Here is an 18,527-nt window from a genome sequence, read left to right as displayed (position 1 = left end):
TCACAACGAAACACAGCGCCTTCACGACATGGCGGCGGCAGCAACAACAATACTACAGCGAGAATAAAAGTTACACCTTCTTTCTTTGCGTGAACATTTGGGCGGCGTTATGCAAATCTTCCCACATCGTGACGTAGACATGTGGGGGCGTGTTAGAACGAACCGTTTTAGGTAGGCGTGGTTGACTCTTAACTTTTATAAAGAATATCTCTTTGGATTTGAGACTTTAGTCTTTGCAACTTTACAGGTCTTCTTTATGCACCAAGAGCTTGTAACACTCCAAAGAGAAAGGAAAAATTGAAATCGCATCATATGACCCCTTTAAATAAGTGGTAATTCACAAGAAATAAATGGGTGTAATATTTAACTAGAAAAAGAAGGTTCATCAAGCAAACTTTAAATTATGGCTTGCCTGAAAGTGTAAATAAGTTTAAAAGGTTTGAAGGTTTTATAGGCCAAATGGATATAAACAAACAAACAGAAATGTACAAAAAATGCATTGACCAAGCTGAAAGAACACTTCATTTTGCAGAATGCCCTTGCCTCTTGAATTTCTTCGAATTGTAATTCAGTAAAATCCACCAGAAACACCAAGGTCACACTTTTGAATGTGTGAATGGATAAAATATATAACTTGACACCTAAGTTAAGAAGGTTCTAGCCTCTTAAAGGAAGTGGAATGCATTCACTGAAGCTCTAATGCTCAAGTCATGCAAAGTGATATTGTCTGTATCAGGGCTTCACAGGTTGACAGGTTCATGTCCCTTATTCTCACTGCCTCCTCTTTCCTTCCCGGTATTGTCCTACATCCTGTGGACTACTTCTGCAGCCTGTGCCACAACAGCACCAACAGGGACCAACTGTCTTTACAGCCAGTCTGTCACCACAACATTTGTCCGCTAGCCCGACCTCTGCAGGTTTACGGCTGTTCCACTGGAGCCTGTGAAGAATGGCCAGTTATCGAGGCACTGGAAGTCCCATTCTGGTCTCCAATGCGGTTGATTGGGAACCTCTTGGAACACAACAATCCGCCATCATTCAGGTGTAATATTTAAGTTTAATTTAAAACTACATCCAGGTAAATTTATGATCCAAGCATCAATTTTGCAAAAATATTGTTAGGCGCCGATTATAATGGAACGCAAGTTGCCAGAAGGTGCACTATGCCAAGTATCAGTGCAAAGTTTTCTCATTCAGTTCGACTACTGTCATGATGCAGCAAGAGTTTGAAGGGAATCTTACTGTGCAATTTAGTTATAGTAGTAAAAAGTTATAGGTCACCTGTAAATAAATAATTCTGGTATCACTTTATTTTATAGTGTCCTTGTTAGACGTCACATGTACTTACTAAAGTAATAACAATAAATTGTGCATAACTACATGCAACTAACCCTCATCCTAACTTTAACCATACAGTAAGTAGTTAATTGATATTACTCAGCACTTAAATGTCATGTAATTGCTTAATTAATTACATATAATCACACAGTAACAAGGACACCATAAAATAAAGTGTAATCAAATTCTATTTTTATCTATATACTGAAAGAAATTGATTCAGAAATGATTTTCACTTAGTTAACTGCTAGTAAATTTCAAAATACTTACAGAAATTACAAGTAATGTTAAATTAAATGTGAAATTTTGATGTAGATGACATTTCCTTGTAATAGGTTTCAGGTTTTCTTAAAAAATTGCTTTTCTTGTTTATTATGTAGAACTTTGAAAAATAATTTCTTACAGTGTACAATAGAAGTCAATGTTGTTTGGTTCTCAATGTTCTTCAGAATATCTACTTTTGTGTTCCACCACAAGTCAGTCAGTCATACAGGTTTGAAATGACATGAGAGTGAGTTAATGATCACACATTTTCATTTTTGGGTGAACTATCCCTTTAAAGTTAGTTAAAATATTTAGTTAGTTACCTGAATAAAAACATAATGGCTTTAATGGCACAATCATATTCTTCAAAATATATTGTGTGTGTGTGTGTGTGTGTGTGTGTTTTTTACTACAAGAAAGTCTGTCATACAGGTTTGGAACGACATGACGGCATGATTAAATGATGACAGAGAAAGTACATTCAGGCCATGCACACTACATAGTTATCCTGATGATTTTTATGACTAGCGACAGTGCATTTCTGCAGTCTTGCTTTTGACAAAAGCACAGCACAATGTCATTTGATGGCTCAGTCTTGCGTTGAGCTTTATCAAAAGCATTTCGAATTGACTTGACGTGCCGGTCCATTTGTCTGTCATGCCTCACAAAAGACAAACTGCTGATATCGACACCAAAAAATGTTTCATGTACTAATAGCGAACATTACCAAAAGATTTACTGACTCTCTCCGCTTTAAAAGGCCCTGTGTGTAAAATAAGGTCAAACAAACTGTAAGTAGCCGGGTCTGATTCGACATACACAGCTCCAGAAAATATATGGCACCAGATTTGAGGTTTCAAAAGAGACGTTAACAGCAATTCTACTGGCGACAAATGCTATTACTGATGGCACCAGGAGACGGATTACAGCCTGCAGGGCTAGTGAGAGTGACGCTTTGCGGCCGTAGCTACATCTGGGATTGCGTTTAAATTTCCTTAAACACTGCGCAAGAAGCCAAAATTCTTTTAATTTAAGAGCAATTAAGTGGATCAGAGCCCCGTTCCCACCCCGTCCCACTTTCCTTGCTTCCCCTTCTCTCCGTTTTCACCCTTGTTTTATTAGCTATTTCCTCCCTTCCAGCAGCAGCGTGAATGCTCACTATTCCCTAAAAAAAGAGCACACTTTCTAACGCTTACATTAGGCTACATAAACACACACAGACAAACACACAGGAAGACCACCGGGACGAGGAGGGACCGAGGCCGGCCTCCCCAGCAGAACTGAAGCGCTCTGAGCCGGCTGTGTTGCTCCATTTATGGGCGGTAATTAAAAACATCCCGCGGTAATTTAATAGCGCTCACAAGCCAGAGACACAAAGTCTGCTGGCTTTGCCCTCTGAATAAATAACTTGGAATGGGATCCGTATACAGCTTATTTGTTCTTCTCCTTTCTCCTCAGCATGAATATATATTTTATTTGCCTTGTTGCATTTACTGACAAAGAGAAACTTCAGGACAAAAAGTTTTCGGGCAACACTTCATAATAACTTTATGATAACTTAGCATTCAGTCATCATGCATTATTAACAGACCAATTAATTCACATTCAAATATTAAGGTCAAGAAAGTTTGAATTGCACAAATGCATATAAAAAACATAAGTATATTCATTTAGTAAACATTTGTTATAAAACTACACATAATGCATATATATATATACACACACACACACACACAAGTATATGTTTAACAAATATATAATAGATCTATCTATCTATCTATCGATCTATCAGCATTATCAATATGCATTACATATACATTTAACAAATACATACTAGATATACTATATATATATATATGCTAAAAATAGAACATTTTGTACAGTACTTAATGAAAGTTAATTCAATTAAATGAAACTTTATTTCTATTGCACTTTTCACAATATATTGCCTCAAAGCAGATTCACAAAAAAATTGTTTAAATGTTATCATTGTACATATAACACACTATCTATCTATCTATCTAATACATGCTATATATACACACACACACATACACATTTATATATGTCTATATTTTTTTTCTGACCTAATGAAAGCTATTATAAAGCATTGTTCTGTCCCACACTATCCAAACACATTATTTAATATTTGTTACTCCATCAATTTTAACAATGCTATCAACTTTAGGCTGCACTGCTTTATTGTTCTTATACAAGCATCATGCCTGCAGCTTCATATTGATTACATTGTGATGTCACAGTCTTGATGTCATGGTTTACTTTGCAGCTCAGCAGAGCATTGAGTAAACACACATCAGACTGTCTCCAGCAGATATTTACAATTGCATCTCATCAGTCAGGAGTGAGAACAGGCGACAGGGGGAGTTGAGAAAAACCACACATGATTTCAATCTGCCAGAGGTTCTCACACTCAGAAAAGAGCAGTCATGCATATTAGCAAGTCTGAGCAAACTTCTGATACTGTACAAGTCTACTTGCTGTCAGTTTGGCACTGACAACGCTTTATAATGACTTTCATTAAGCATTATATAATGCTAAAAAAGATATGTAGTTCATGCATATTTATAGAGAAGTTGAGATAACGAAATGCAATGTCAATAATCAAATGTAATAAAAAAATCTAATAGATTATATAAAAGTATACATATATATATACACATACATATAATACATTACATAACAAAAAAATGTAATAATTTTACTATGGTAGTTTAAGATTTATAATTTTACTATGGTACTGTATATGAAAAAGGTTTAATTTCTAACAATTTGAATGTGCTTTAACTATCTCTTGAAATGCAATAATGTAATACAACAGTTATAATGCAATACTGTTCATCAATGCCATTACTAACAAAAACATGCTAAAGCTATAATGGCACATGCCCAAAAACATGATTGTACCAATGCATTCTATTTGTCAAACATGTATTGTTTTGTATTGTACAACATGCAACTCAATTACAATAAAAAAGCACCAGATATTACCATGTTTTTAGACATGCACCATGGTCATCTTTAAAGTAAAGTGTAAATATCACTGAAAGTATTAAAGAAGTTATCTTTTTTATATTTAAAAGCAATTCTGTCACACTAACTTAAAAGACTGCTTGCGCCAATGAAAATGAATCATTCAGGCACATGACTTCTTGGTCACACTTGCCATACAAGCTTAATGACAGAGCAATTCAGTTAACATCTGACAGACATAAGGTTCTTTATTTAATAAGGGACTTTTCCTCTCTCAGTAGCGATTCATTCAGGATGAAAAGTCCCCTTGGACAGAGACAAACCGCTTACAAGGGTTGAGGATAATGCTCCAATTATACACCGCCTGAGACACAAAGACACCATAACATGGCCAAGAGCAACAGCTCTGGTTCCCGCTCTGCCGTCGGCTTTACCTTTGGCAAGGTCAATAAAGCATGTCTTTTTTGGAAACCTACAAATAATGCATTGCTGCAGCACTGGGCTGCAACCGCAGATGCAAAGTCATGGCAGTGCACTCTAGTGATCACAGAAGATACTGCATGCACAGAAGCTCCTTGTGAATTAGAAGCAGATGAATGAACCTCAAGGCTGTGCATATAGCGCCTCCTTGTGACACGCTTAAAAAGTCAAAGCGTTTGATCATTGTAATTCCTGCAGGGTGTTGCACTGAGCAAGGGTAATGATGTGAGTTTTTCTCAACCTTGGTCCATGCAGGAATGGATCAAAGAACACAGACGTGTTTCGTTGATCTTGACAGACAGATCAATAAAACTCGAGATTAAAATGCACTAGCAGCTCTCCTGCAGCATATTCACAAAACACATTCACATCTGAAAGAGGATCTAAGCGTAGAGAAAGAACGCTCAGGCATTGCATTACGCTCTTTCTAGATGTCATTTTTATCCTGAGGTCATGCTGAAACATCTATAATAGCCTTCATTAGACATTCCTCATCAACCACAGCGGCACACAGCACAAAAGAAGATATTAGGAAGAATGGTGGTAACCAAACAGTTGACGGTAGCCATGGACTTCCATAGTATTTTGTCCATACTATGGAAGTCAATGGCTACCGTCAACAGTTCGGTTCCCAACATGATTTAAAATGTATTTTTTTGTGTTCAACAGAAGAAAGAAACTCATACAGGTTTGGAACAACTTGAAGGAGAGTAAAAGATGAGAGAATTTTAATTTTTGGGTGAACTATCCCGTTAAGTCACATTTAACCCTCTTGTTGTGTTCCGGTCATTTTGGCCTGAAGAGGATTTACTTTTTCTCGAAAATGCTAATGTTGTCACATTGGACTAAAACTACTTTAACAGCTTCCCAAAAAAAAAATCTTGGACAATTTTTTACTTATTTAGGATTTTTTTCCCCACCTTGTTACACTTGTGGTGTACCTGGTCAAAAAATATCCAGCCTACAAAAATTGCTTATAAATTTCTTATGCCGTATTATTACCAAATATTGGAATCAAGTCTTTTTATCAATTTGTTTTCGTTCAATTAACATGGGTTTTGTATTGCTTTTCCGAACTGAATGATCAAAGAGCCCATTGATCTGAGCTTATCTCAGTTACTAAGTGAATATTTCCAAAATTATCCATAAATATTGCTTTTTTCACTCAAAAACTGAGGTGCCTATGCTCAGATCAGTGAGGCAAATGATCAATCAGTTCCAAAAAGATGTCCAGCACAGCACAAGGCTTAAAAGCGTCTGGGGGGGGGGATGTCATTGCAATATAGCAAACATATCAAAGCAAGTGACATCTGTGCTCAAATCCTGCAGAAGCTTTTCTCAGAATTTCCCCTTTTTGAGGCATTTGGCGACTAGTCTCAAGGTCATCTTTAGTGGTTGTATTCTAGACATCCAGAAAGTGTCCAAATTCTTTAAATGTATTCATTTTGAACCATTTATCAAGTTTAATAACTTCTTTTCATAAAATGTTTTCATTCAATTTATCTAATTCACTGACATTCAGGCATTTTTACTGTGGCTTAAGTGGCCAAATAATTTACGGCTGTGTGTTGTCAGGCTTGTGATTTTAGTTAAGAGAAAGAAATACAACCTACGATGTGGCTGAGCTTCTCAACACACAAGAATTTATGTGAAATGTATTTCAAATGTCTTAGGTTCTACAATTTTCCAGATAAATCTGTAGAAAAGAGCATCTTACAAGACCCCTTAGTGGAAACCAAATCAATGTTTAATGGACAGGGAATATAAAATGTATGAGACAATGTTTCCACTGGCAGACAGGTCTCTTCTGTCATGTCCAATGATGGACCAAAGGCCTAAAACCACAAGGACGAGACGATGTGATGCATTTCCCAATTAAACGGAGCAATTCAACAAGAAAAATATGAAGGACTTTAGGACTTGAATTTATCCATAACGATTAGATCATAAAAAGTGGCTCTATGCACTTATGAACTGACCACAAAAACACCAGAAAAAGTGCATTAAAGGGTTAATTCACCAAAAAAAAAAAAAAAAAAGAAAGTTCTGCCATCATTCACTCGCCCTCGTGTCATGTAAACCCATACGACTTTATATACTCTTCAAAACACAAGTTAAGATATTTTTTATGAAACCTGAGAGCTTTCTGTCTCCAATGAAAGTCCAAAACTTAACCATTTAGCATTCCTGTAAAATGTGCCTAAAACACTTAAAAAAGGCAAACCCAAATTAAATTGCATGCTGTTCTTGAACCATTTGGAGTATGTGCATGGTTTTTGGTATCTTTCAAAAGGTGACACTCTGAGGTATGTTCCTAAACAGAACAAACCTCAGAATCACTGCAAGTCTTACTGGTATTGAGTAACAGAACTTTGAACACACTGAAAAAAGAAAAAAAAAAGAAAAACATTCCGCCAACATTTTTTTTAAAACAGATGCCTGCTGATGACTATAGCTGGAAAACACAATGGGATCACAGCATGAAGCCTTGTCGGTGGTCTGACAAAGACACTGATTGTACCTGCCGTGTTGATTGTCTCTTAAAATGGTCTTTTGTCCAGCTCAGCTCAGGTCTTTTGAAAATCTCAGCTTTCCAAAGATGTGTGACATGTTTAGCTCTTTTTTTTTAGTTGTATGTCACGAAGTTAACCCTCAAAAACACACGGTGGACTGCGGGCGGTACAGTGGAACGCTAACAGGTTGAAAGATACAAAAAGGTCATAAAGGCATCATCCAATGAATCCATTTGAATTGAGCAGTTTATTCAAAGTCGTGTGAAGAGACACGATCACTTTATGTGATGAACAGATTTAATTCAGGCTTTTTAATTTAGGGTTAACCAAAGTCTCAAGGGTTTGGAATGACAAGGATGAAGTAAATGAGTAAACATTTATTTTTGGGTTAACTAATTCCTTCAAGAAAGAAAAATGGTTGATGTTGACTTAAAACAAGATATTTTCATTACAGATAGTCAATCGACCACAAATAGGTCCAAATGTAGTTAGATGTACAATTAACAAGACAAAAAAAAAAAAAAACATACTGCAAGAGATGTGTAAAATATGCACCAACAACCTGTCACTGGTGTGTTACTCTCAAAGACTTTATCTAATATTCAATATTATGAACATTAGTACCTTAAAAGTACATACTAGTAGGGGTAGATAAGGTATAAAGGCATATACTGAGGGTACTGCCCCAATGACAAACTAAATGTGGTGTAGTTAACAATTAATTTTTTATATTAATTCCATAAATACTCCAAGTAACCCTGCAAAAAATAACAAGAGTAAGAACTGAGTGTGTTCCACAATGTTTGTTTTATTATTCTGAACATAGCCCCGGTGTCACAACTTCAACTTAACTTGATTATATGTCTTTAAAAAAAAAAGAAAGAATAAAAATGAACAGGGAGGAGAAAAAAAATGTTTCTTAGGTGCATTACAGGGTGATTCATCTGTGGCTCTGAAAATGTCGAGACCACATATATTAATTTGCACAATAACTGCCTATTAGTTTTCGCTAATGAAGACTTCAATAAAAAGGTCATAGCCAACCGAAGCATAAATGAAGAACAGCACAACACACCCCCACCATTCACTGGAATTACAATTTAATTAAACGATTAACTTCGTTAGAGTTCCTAAGGATTGTAACAGTGGTTCTAATGTACTAGTTGGTGGCGTAATGAAAGCTACTTAACAGCATGCTGTCGCAGTTACAGGTGGAGTCATAAAGCACTGTGGTTAAGCAAGGGCAAGTATACAGCAAATCCTTACCATTGACACAATCAGTGATTCCTACTGAAAACACCCTACCTCAAACTCACTTTTGAAATGATTTTCACAGTACGTCACCTTACGAAGTGTGTAAAATCTTCAAACGCATCAGAGAAACTTATGTAATGAGCGATTTAAATGTTAGGGATCACAACAACACACACTTATGTTCAGTAACATTGCAGTGAGATGAGATCAATGTGAGCGTTTACTGGTAGGACTGATGTATAAAATGAATCTATCACTGTAAAAATAAGGCTGTGTCATTCAAATGATGCAAAACAGCAAGTCGGACACTCTGCAAATCCCGTCCCTGAATGGCAAGGGTTTGCTGTTTTATTTGTACAGTAACATCTCAGCATATTTCTGCGGCGTGTGATGGACTCGTATACAAACAGAGTCTGACAGCAGGTTGGAGAGTCATATTTTAATGCACCCGACAGATGCTTGTGCACGGTTTGATTTCGGAACAAAACAGAGCATACGTTTACAACGCGCTGAAACACAGTGCGATTGTGTCAAATACAGACATTAAAAACTAAAAACGAAACAAGAGAAAGTTCAGAACCGCTCCCACCCCTTTTGCAATACTAGCAGACTACAGGCACACTTTTAGGACCCTTAACGTTATTGTCAGTGAGGGGTTCAGATACACACACAAAAAAAGTTCAGTTAAATTACAATTTACGTTTTTTTTTTCTCTCTTATTTTTTTTAATAAGCATGCCATTGTATATGCATCCTATTTTTTTTTTTTAGTTTTGGTGTCCTGTTACTTTAACTTAAAACGAACGGATCTGTATAAACCTCACCTAGCATGCCTTTTTTCTGCGTCTATGCTGGCTGGATTCAGTTCATCATAAAGCTTGTGGTCGATGTAAATGTTACTGGAAGAGAGATTTGTGCACTCTTAACTTTAAAACAGAATTGAACATGGTGCCACACAATATAAGCGTTTTGCTTTCTTTGTTTCTCAAGCTAAACTATTAGAAATGTCCAATCGTGCTCCCGCAGAGGAGACTATTTGAGTGTGGAGTGAGCAAAATTGGTTTTGTTTTTTCTTTTTCTGACGATGTACAAGACATTTCTAAGAGAGTAAGGTTTAAGACAGAGGGTCATAACAATCATTTACAATTAATTGCTGTATGTCTGTCCTTCCGGTGGTTGAGGAAGCTTCATATTCTCTTTGGACATCATAAGACGCCTTAGCTCTTGAAGAACGACTTTAATGCTATATGAGTTTTGCCATTTTGCTAGAATTGGTATGCTACGTGCATCCACCTGAAACAAAAGAAGAGAGAAAGAAAGGGAGGGGAAATGCGGAAATGAGTAACATGATTTAAGTTACAGCCGCACACGTCATTAAACACTGCAAGAGTCCATTTGCATTGCACTGATGTCACAATTAATTAAAGAATATACAGGATGTAATAAAGAAATGTTTTGGGTTTTATACAAGCTAAACTCTGTCAACAGCATTTGTGGAATAATTTCAATTCATTCCTCAGTTATTAAAATGAAAATACGGTAGATACTAATTTTAACCCTTGTGCTGTTTTGAATTTTTTTTCCAAAATATAATTTGGTGTTCCTGGTGAAAAATGGCCAGCCTTTAAAAAAAACTAACAGTAAATCTCTCATTATGCTATATCATCATCAAATCTTGGATTCAGTCTTTTTTGTTAAACTGAGGTGCATGAGCACAGATCAATGAGGCATACGATCAATCAGTTTTCAAAAGAAATACAAAACCTGCGCTAATTGAAAGAAAGCAATTTGATAAAAAGATTGAATCCAATATTTGGTAATAATATAGCATGGCGAGAAATTAAGCAAAGCACGTCATTTTTGACCAGGAACACCACAAGTATAACAAAGTGGGGGGAAACATTATCAAAAAAAATTTGGTGGAAGTTGTTATTCCCTGTGTAAGCAAAGTCAGTACATTTTAGTCCAATGCAATAACATTAGCATTTTCTGGGGGGAAAAATCATTGACAACATGAGGGTTAATAGTATAGCCACAAGACTTAAACATTATACTTGTTGGTAGAAACTCATTATTATATTGGTAACACATAATCAAAAGCTCATCTGGCTAGAAAACAAGTCCCACTTCAAATAAAAAAAAAATACCAGTTTCACATTCTGTTTTTTTTTTTTAGACTAGCTTGGTTAACTCACAAAGGCATTGTGTTACTGCAAGGGTGATTTTTGCATAAAAACTGAGGGATGAGTCAAAACTACTTTCTGTGCTTATCAAATTATGCCACAAATGCCGTCGACACAGCTAAACTTGAACCTGGTACACGTCAACGAGATTTTCTTACATGCCAACTAGCTAAAAAGCACAAAAACATTAAAAAGCTTAAACTAGAAAAGTCAATTAAAGTGGGTGCAAATAATATTTCTGTAGCAGTATTCCACTTAGCAAAATGTGTCACAAGAGTGCTGTGGCATCAGTATGACTGCTATATAAAAATGTACTAAATAGACCTCAATTTCCAGATGTGCCAGATACTTGTGCTTTATAATCATTACTGTAGTTTAAGGTAAGATGTGTCATTTAATCTAGAGACAGAATCTTTATTGTGCACAGGGTGACAATCTTCAGTCTGAACATGGGGTAAGATGTGTTACTGCAGCATATTTTTGATAAGTCATATTACAAAAGCTTCCTTCTCATTTTAGTTGAAAGCAGACATCGTTATATATAATTAGCTGTATGTTTTACCTTTCCTTGTCTAAAGGTCAATTTAAAATTGAATTTAAAGCACAGCTTATATTTCCTCCTACTTGTTTCAACAAATTAGCTTGTAAAATGTCTAGGATTTAGTTCATCTTAAACCAATTTATTTCTACTAGGCAAACAGCACAAAGATTTTGATTCTATATCCAACAGACAACAGACTATTTCGACCAACCATTAAGAAAAACGGACACAAATGAGAATTCAATGTAACAACCCTCTGAGGTGTAATAAAGCGATTCATTTACTATGGCTCCTTTTCTATTCTGTATCCAGCTGAATCTCATTAGATGTGTTTGAGATTCATTACTGGTTCTGCTTAGGCACAGTGAAAAACGTCCCTCCTCTGCAGTACTGATGTGACTCGAGTGCCTCTGTTCTGCATCGCTATGAAAAACTGCCATGTCACACATTTCTAACAGTTTGCAGCTAAATTATCTCTAACACAACAGACAATACTTTGTTAAAAATAACAATCAAAATAGTCATTTATAAAAATGATTCAACTTACCATCCCATTGGAATTATTTATTCCATTCATGCTAATTTTTGTTACAAATCTAACAGTCGGTGGTACTTCGGGATATTTAGGTCCGCACTCCACTTTCAGGCTGTATATCCTGTTTTCATAATTAGTCTGAGAAATGAAGAAAAGGTCAAAGGTTAATGCCAAAATGCCAAGTGGAACATGAAAGTGAGAGGATAACGAACACATCAATTCATCGAAGAGAACAAAAAAATCACATGCTGAAGTCTGCATGCACTTCACAAGCTGATTCCATGCTTAGTATTCTATTCGATAACAGCACACAATGATAGACTACAGACAGTGTCAAACTTAACTCAAGGTTTTATGATGGTAAATTTGAGACGATTTAAGACCTTTTTAAGACCAAGTAAAGAAGATTTACAGAATAAATTGAAGGGAACACAATAAATCAATATATTCTCAAAATGCAATTGTCTAGGGAGCACAAAATGAGAAAGTTTAAAAATACATCTTCCAACAGATCTCCATTACTTTTTAATTCATTTTACAAACTAATAGCTTAAGGCTTGAATACTTCTGTTCCCAACCACTAGAATATGGAAATAACCATAACTTTAACTGCACCTGCAAAAATATGATGTTCTTCCTCAGCAGCTCTCGGCATGTTGTTTTTTGAAGTACAAATATCTAAAGATTCTTAAATCAAAATACATTTTCTCGAGAAGCAATATGACTTAAGATAAGAAGTCTTATTTTCTGAGAAACTGATAAAAATGAAATGAGTTTAAATAAAACTAATTTCTGCAAGTGGGCTCAGAAAAGTTGTCATGCTCTTCTGACAGATATTTGTTCATGTTTTAAGCATAAACTCACTTAATTTTGTTCAATTTCTCAGAAAACATTTATTTTGCATCTCAAGTAAATGTATCGTGACTTGTGATATATAGTGAATATCGAGGGTATTTAGACATTTCTATTATATTCGTATTTTTGCAGTGCATGCACATTAAATGCTATACATTTCTGAATATATGCTTTTTGCTCCAGTTTAAGACCTTTTTAAGGCCTTCATTTATAGAAGGGTAAATTAAGACTTTAAGACCCGCAGAAACCCTGTAACTTTTATCTTTAAACAATGACAAATAATACAGAAAGGAATTCACCAATATTATCTATACACAATTATCTTGCAATTTCAGGCTAGCTGAATATTTTGGATGCAAAAGAAAACCGAAATACTTCTGTTTCGCAAACTACCAAGTTAAAAGCACCCTGAAAAAACAAACAAACTAAAAGATACAATTATCTTACTTCGCCTGTAGAACAGCACTATTATTATGGAGTATCTCACAGATGGTAAATTTGAGACGATTTAAGACCTTTTTAAGACCAAGTAAAGAAGATTTACAGAATAAATTGAAGGGAACACAATAAATCAATATATTCTCAAAATGCAATTGTCTAGGGAGCACAAAATGAGAAAGTTTAAAAATACATCTTCCAACAGATCTCCATTACTTTTTAATTCATTTTACAAACTAATAGCTTAAGCCTTGAATACTTCTGTTCCCAACCACTAGAATATGAAAATAACCATAACTTTAACTGCACCTGCAAAAATATGATGTTCTTCCTCAGCAGCTCTCGGCATGTTGTTTTTTGAAGTACAAATATCTAAAGATTCTTAAATCAAAATACATTTTCTCGAGAAGCAATATGACTTAAGATAAGAAGTCTTATTTTCTGAGAAACTGATAAAAATGAAATGAGTTTAAATAAAACTAATTTCTGCAAGTGGGCTCAGAAAAGTTGTCATGCTCTTCTGACAGATATTTGTTCATGTTTTAAGCATAAACTCACTTAATTTTGTTCAATTTCTCAGAAAACATTTATTTTGCATCTCAAGTAAATGTATCGTGACTTGTGATATATAGTGAATATCGAGGGTATTTAGACATTTCTATTATATTCGTATTTTTGCAGTGCATGCACATTAAATGCTATACATTTCTGAATATATGCTTTTTGCTCCAGTTTAAGACCTTTTTAAGGCCTTCATTTATAGAAGGGTAAATTAAGACTTTAAGACCCGCAGAAACCCTGTAACTTTTATCTTTAAACAATGACAAATAATACAGAAAGGAATTCACCAATATTATCTATACACAATTATCTTGCAATTTCAGGCTAGCTGAATATTTTGGATGCAAAAGAAAACCGAAATACTTCTGTTTCGCAAACTACCAAGTTAAAAGCACCCTGAAAAAACAAACAAACTAAAAGATACAATTATCTTACTTCGCCTGTAGAACAGCACTATTATTATGGAGTATCTCACAAAAAAAAATGTGAAGGTCATATTTCACCCTGAATTCAAAATAAGAAATTGTATTAATGACATAAAAAAATGACGAACATTTTATGACCATTAAGATTATTTGCATTATTTTCATACTAATTCAGTATATTTTTACACCAAAAATGTACTGCAGTTTGGAAGAAAAAAACTCATTCTCATCCTGCCTGGACACAATGAATTTTGTTTTATTACAAACAGCATAAATTAAATTTATAATGAAAGTGCTTAACTGTCATGACAATTGTGTCATTGCAAATGGTCATAAAAATAGGCTTTATTATCTTTATGCAAAATATAATTTCAATAATTTTCAGGGTGAAATATGACCTAGGATTCATGGTAGATTTCAGTTGACCCATTAAGCAAATAAACAAAATCACAATTTATCCTGAAGACCTCTGAGAGGTCCATATTTCCAGACCAATTCAGAATCGGTTGCCAATTGGAACAAATACATAAATAACCGAAGTATGTTTCTGCTGCAGCACTGCTTTCATAGCATTCATCTTTATCTTTAATCTACACCACCAGCGGTCATGTGTCAGCCTGGATGGCATGTTGTTTACTGGTGCCCAAGGCTTCCAGTCACGCTATAAAATAATGTAAATGAAAAGAAAAAAAAACCCCTCTTGATTTCTAAACACTTCACTTGGAGAATGTAATACTTTCTTCAGATGAGTCATCAGTGTTGTCACTGAACTGCTACATTAAACATGATTAAACAGCAATCATACTCGTGCAGGTCCGATGATCATGCCTGTCCACCGTGTGAGAGTCATATCCTCGTCATCCTCCAGACCCCAGCTCACCGTCCCATCACCGACACCCTTCTGTCCTTCCTCAAGCTCTTCCAACAAACGAAAATTACGAGGGACTTTAACTCCTGCAAGAATCCAAAGACAATTCATGAACAATTAAAAACGGTGTCTCTGTAAACCTTTGTTTGCAGCTGGTTAGTTCATAATTGACATTTTTAAAATAGTTTTAGATGAAGTATAATGATTCGTCCCAACTCTTGTATAATTTTTATACAAGCCATTTTTATCCGAGTCGAGTTCATATTAATCGAGTGACTTCATGCAATATTATTTATACTCTTAAAAATTGATTTGTCACACCGCAAGACTACATAAAGGCAAAAAATGAATGGGAAACGTAAAATATACACTTTTCCTTTCCTTATGCATTTATTATTAAATTTATGTAAAAAGTATTCATCATTCAATTTCATGCAGGGTTCCCACACCATTTGATCAATGAATCCCCGTTATTAAATTTTAAATATTTAAGAGCAAAGCATTGCTAGAAAAATGTATATTCACTGTAGAAAGATTTTAGATTTTATTTCCATGACTCTCTCCTGGAAATCCCAATTATAAAATCTCAATTTTATTTTCCACTTTTTCCATGCCAATGTGAACTCTGTTCACTGTACTAGTAGAATAATAACACAGCAAATGAACAGAATTAAACTGAAAAGATTCCTAATAATTAACATCTAATTTCACAATGATCCCAGAGTTTGTATATGTTCACAAACATTTCAGAGAGTTGCATATTTTAATTAATTGTTTCTCCTTTTTTTTTGTGGATGTGCAAAACCTATTATTTGAGGTACATTTTAATGCTTAATTTAAACATTATTTCATATGAAACCAACACCAGCTTCTCTTTTTGTGAATGTGAAAAACCTCTTATTTAAGGTACAATTTAATTTAAAAACTCAACCAAGACAAAAATGATAACATATGCACATTTAAGTGGATGACACCTATAAGATTAAAACACAAAATCTGTGCGGTTTCAAATGTGAAACGTTAGAAATCTGTGCATTTCAACACTGAGTTTCACCTAGCATTTTCATAGATACTCCTCTGCTGAAAAAGCGGAGGGACAAGATTCGCAAGTTCAGGTGAGCCTCTAAAGGAAAGGCTGATCACTCATTTGTCAATGATTCCGGAAATGACACCCATGTTGCTCTATCATTGTTTCTCACTTCCTCAAAATCCCAAGACAATCACAACATGCACGAGCCTGAACAACTCAATATATTTCTGATTAAAGATCGGCTGATGCATCTGACCTCATGTAAACATTTAAGATATTATGCAAACATACACACTCCTAAATTTCATTTACATATATCTGATTCTAGATATGCAAATTTCCAAATTGGCCTGTGTAAATGTAAAGATCTAATCTTATGATCTATGGGTTTTAACATGTTAAAAATACAATGCTGTTCTTCACATATATAAACTCTTAAGTGTCATTTGATCTGAACATACACGATCTTACACTGCTGTAATATGAAGCTACAGACAACATTAAATAATTACAATGAATTAAAAAAAAATTGTATAAGCCTAATGGGTTTGAAAGTCTCCTTGAGTGTATATGTATAATAAATCAACACGTCATAAACTCTAAACGTTATTCTGTTATAAAAATGGCTTTATACTTAGCGTTAAATGAGTGTTGTTATGCACCTACGTTATCTATTTTACACAATCACAACGCACTTCTCCTAAGATTTATTATCTTTAAGAGGATTAAATGACTCTGTGAGGGAGTAATAACCTGCTCAGATGCTATTATGACAAACAAACAACAGTTACAGGCCCGTTTGTCATAACACTGGACAGAACCAGCAGCAGCACGCGCGTCAATGCTCCGCCTCGCCTCACATTTTGCACCGATGCACCCGCCCAACTGCAATATTCAGCATTTAATCTATACCTTACTACTATATAAGAGCATAATTATATCTGAAGTGTTTCTATAATATTTATTAGCTGATAATAAAAAATAAATACGATGTTATTTTTAAAGTAAATGTCTATGTGAGGGCCGTTAGCTCGATGCTAACACACACACACAGTTCAAACTGCACACAGATGTGATAAGTGAAGTAAATTAAGGCGTCTGATCACGGGAAACCTCTCGGATAATCTATATAGGGTCGTGAGGCACGGTCTTGGCGCTTCTGTTGTTAAAATACTGCCGCGGAGGATTGAAGAGATTGTGAGACAAACCTGAGGAGGCCGCCATCTTCTCCTGTCCGAATCCAAAAAGCGTACGAAAGCGTGACGTCGACGCGTCATGTGACTAATGTCTGTAGGAAGAGAGGGAGGGGCGTGGCTCCACTGCAAAATTATTAATATATAACTAGATAAAAAAGTTCGTCAAGACAAACTTTAAGTTGGCTTGAGAAAGCCGAACCAGAAAGTTTGAAAAGTTTGAAAAGTTTAAAAAGTTTAAGAAGTTTAAAAAGTTTTAAGTAGATAGAAATAGTCAGATGATAGATAGATAGATAGAAATAGTCAGATGATAGATAGATAGATAGATGTAGAAAGCATGTTGCTAGCATGATTAGCAAGTGACTCGCATGTCGCTAGCATGATTGACATGTGATTAGCATGTTGCTACCATGATTAGCAAGTTACTAGCATGTCGCTAGCATGTTCCTAGCATGATTAGTAAGTGACTAGCATCTTGCTAGCATGATTAGCAAAGTGACTAGCATGCTACTATCATGTTGCTAGAATGATTAACAAGTGACTAGCATGTCGCTAGCATTTTTCTAGCATGATTAGCAAGTGACTAGCATGTTGCTACCATGATTAGCAAATTACTAGCATGTCGCTAGCATGTTTCTAACATGATTAGCAAGTTACTAGCATGTTGCTAGCATGTATCTAGCATCTAGCATGTTTCTAGCATGATTAGCAAGTGACTAGCATGTTGCTAGCATCATTAGCAAGTTACTAGCATGTTGTTAGCATTGTTTCTAGCATGATTAGCTTGTGACTAGCATGTTGTTAGCATGATTAACAAGTGACTAGCATCTTGCTAGCATGATTAGCAAAGTGACTAGCATGTCGCTAGCATGTTTCTAGCATGATTAGCAAGTCACTAGCATGTCGATAGCATTATTATCAAGTTAGTAGCATGTTGCTAGCATGATTAACAAGTTACTAGCATTATTAGAAAGTGACTAGCTTGTCGCTAGCATGTTTCTAGTATGATTAGCAAGTGACTAGCATGTTGCTAGCATGATTAGCAAGTTACTAGCATGT

General features: G+C 35.2%; 1 protein-coding gene across 1 annotated transcript; it reads right to left on the bottom strand.

Annotated features, from left to right (window-relative positions):
* Positions 1-8,374: 8,374 nt before the first annotated feature.
* Positions 8,375-17,566, bottom strand: LOC107677285 (ubiquitin-conjugating enzyme E2 variant 2). Its single transcript, XM_016472134.1, has 4 exons — positions 17,484-17,566; positions 15,183-15,331; positions 12,111-12,236; positions 8,375-10,132 (listed from the first exon to the last, which is right to left on the bottom strand). Exons 1-4 carry the CDS (start codon positions 17,497-17,499, stop codon positions 9,986-9,988), a joined length of 438 nt encoding a protein of 145 aa, XP_016327620.1. The 5' UTR covers positions 17,500-17,566; the 3' UTR covers positions 8,375-9,985.
* Between the last annotated feature and the right edge of the window lie 961 nt (positions 17,567-18,527).

The sequence above is a fragment of the Sinocyclocheilus anshuiensis genome, unplaced genomic scaffold (genome assembly GCF_001515605.1).
Source record: "Sinocyclocheilus anshuiensis isolate Anshui unplaced genomic scaffold, SAMN03320099.WGS_v1.1 scaffold392, whole genome shotgun sequence".
In the NCBI taxonomy this organism is placed as follows: domain Eukaryota; kingdom Metazoa; phylum Chordata; class Actinopteri; order Cypriniformes; family Cyprinidae; genus Sinocyclocheilus; species Sinocyclocheilus anshuiensis.
The sequence above is the reverse complement of the archived record's forward strand: the minus strand, read 5'-3'. Positions and strand labels throughout refer to the sequence as shown.

Excerpts from the sequence above, each read along its gene's own strand:
- LOC107677285 (XM_016472134.1), bottom strand. Across the intron at positions 12,237-15,182 it reads TGATCATCGGACCTGCACGA|ACTAATTATGAAAACAGGAT; the intron begins GTATGATTGCTG and ends TTCATTTCTCAG. Across the intron at positions 10,133-12,110 it reads TAAATAATTCCAATGGGATG|GTGGATGCACGTAGCATACC; the intron begins GTAAGTTGAATC and ends CTTTTGTTTCAG.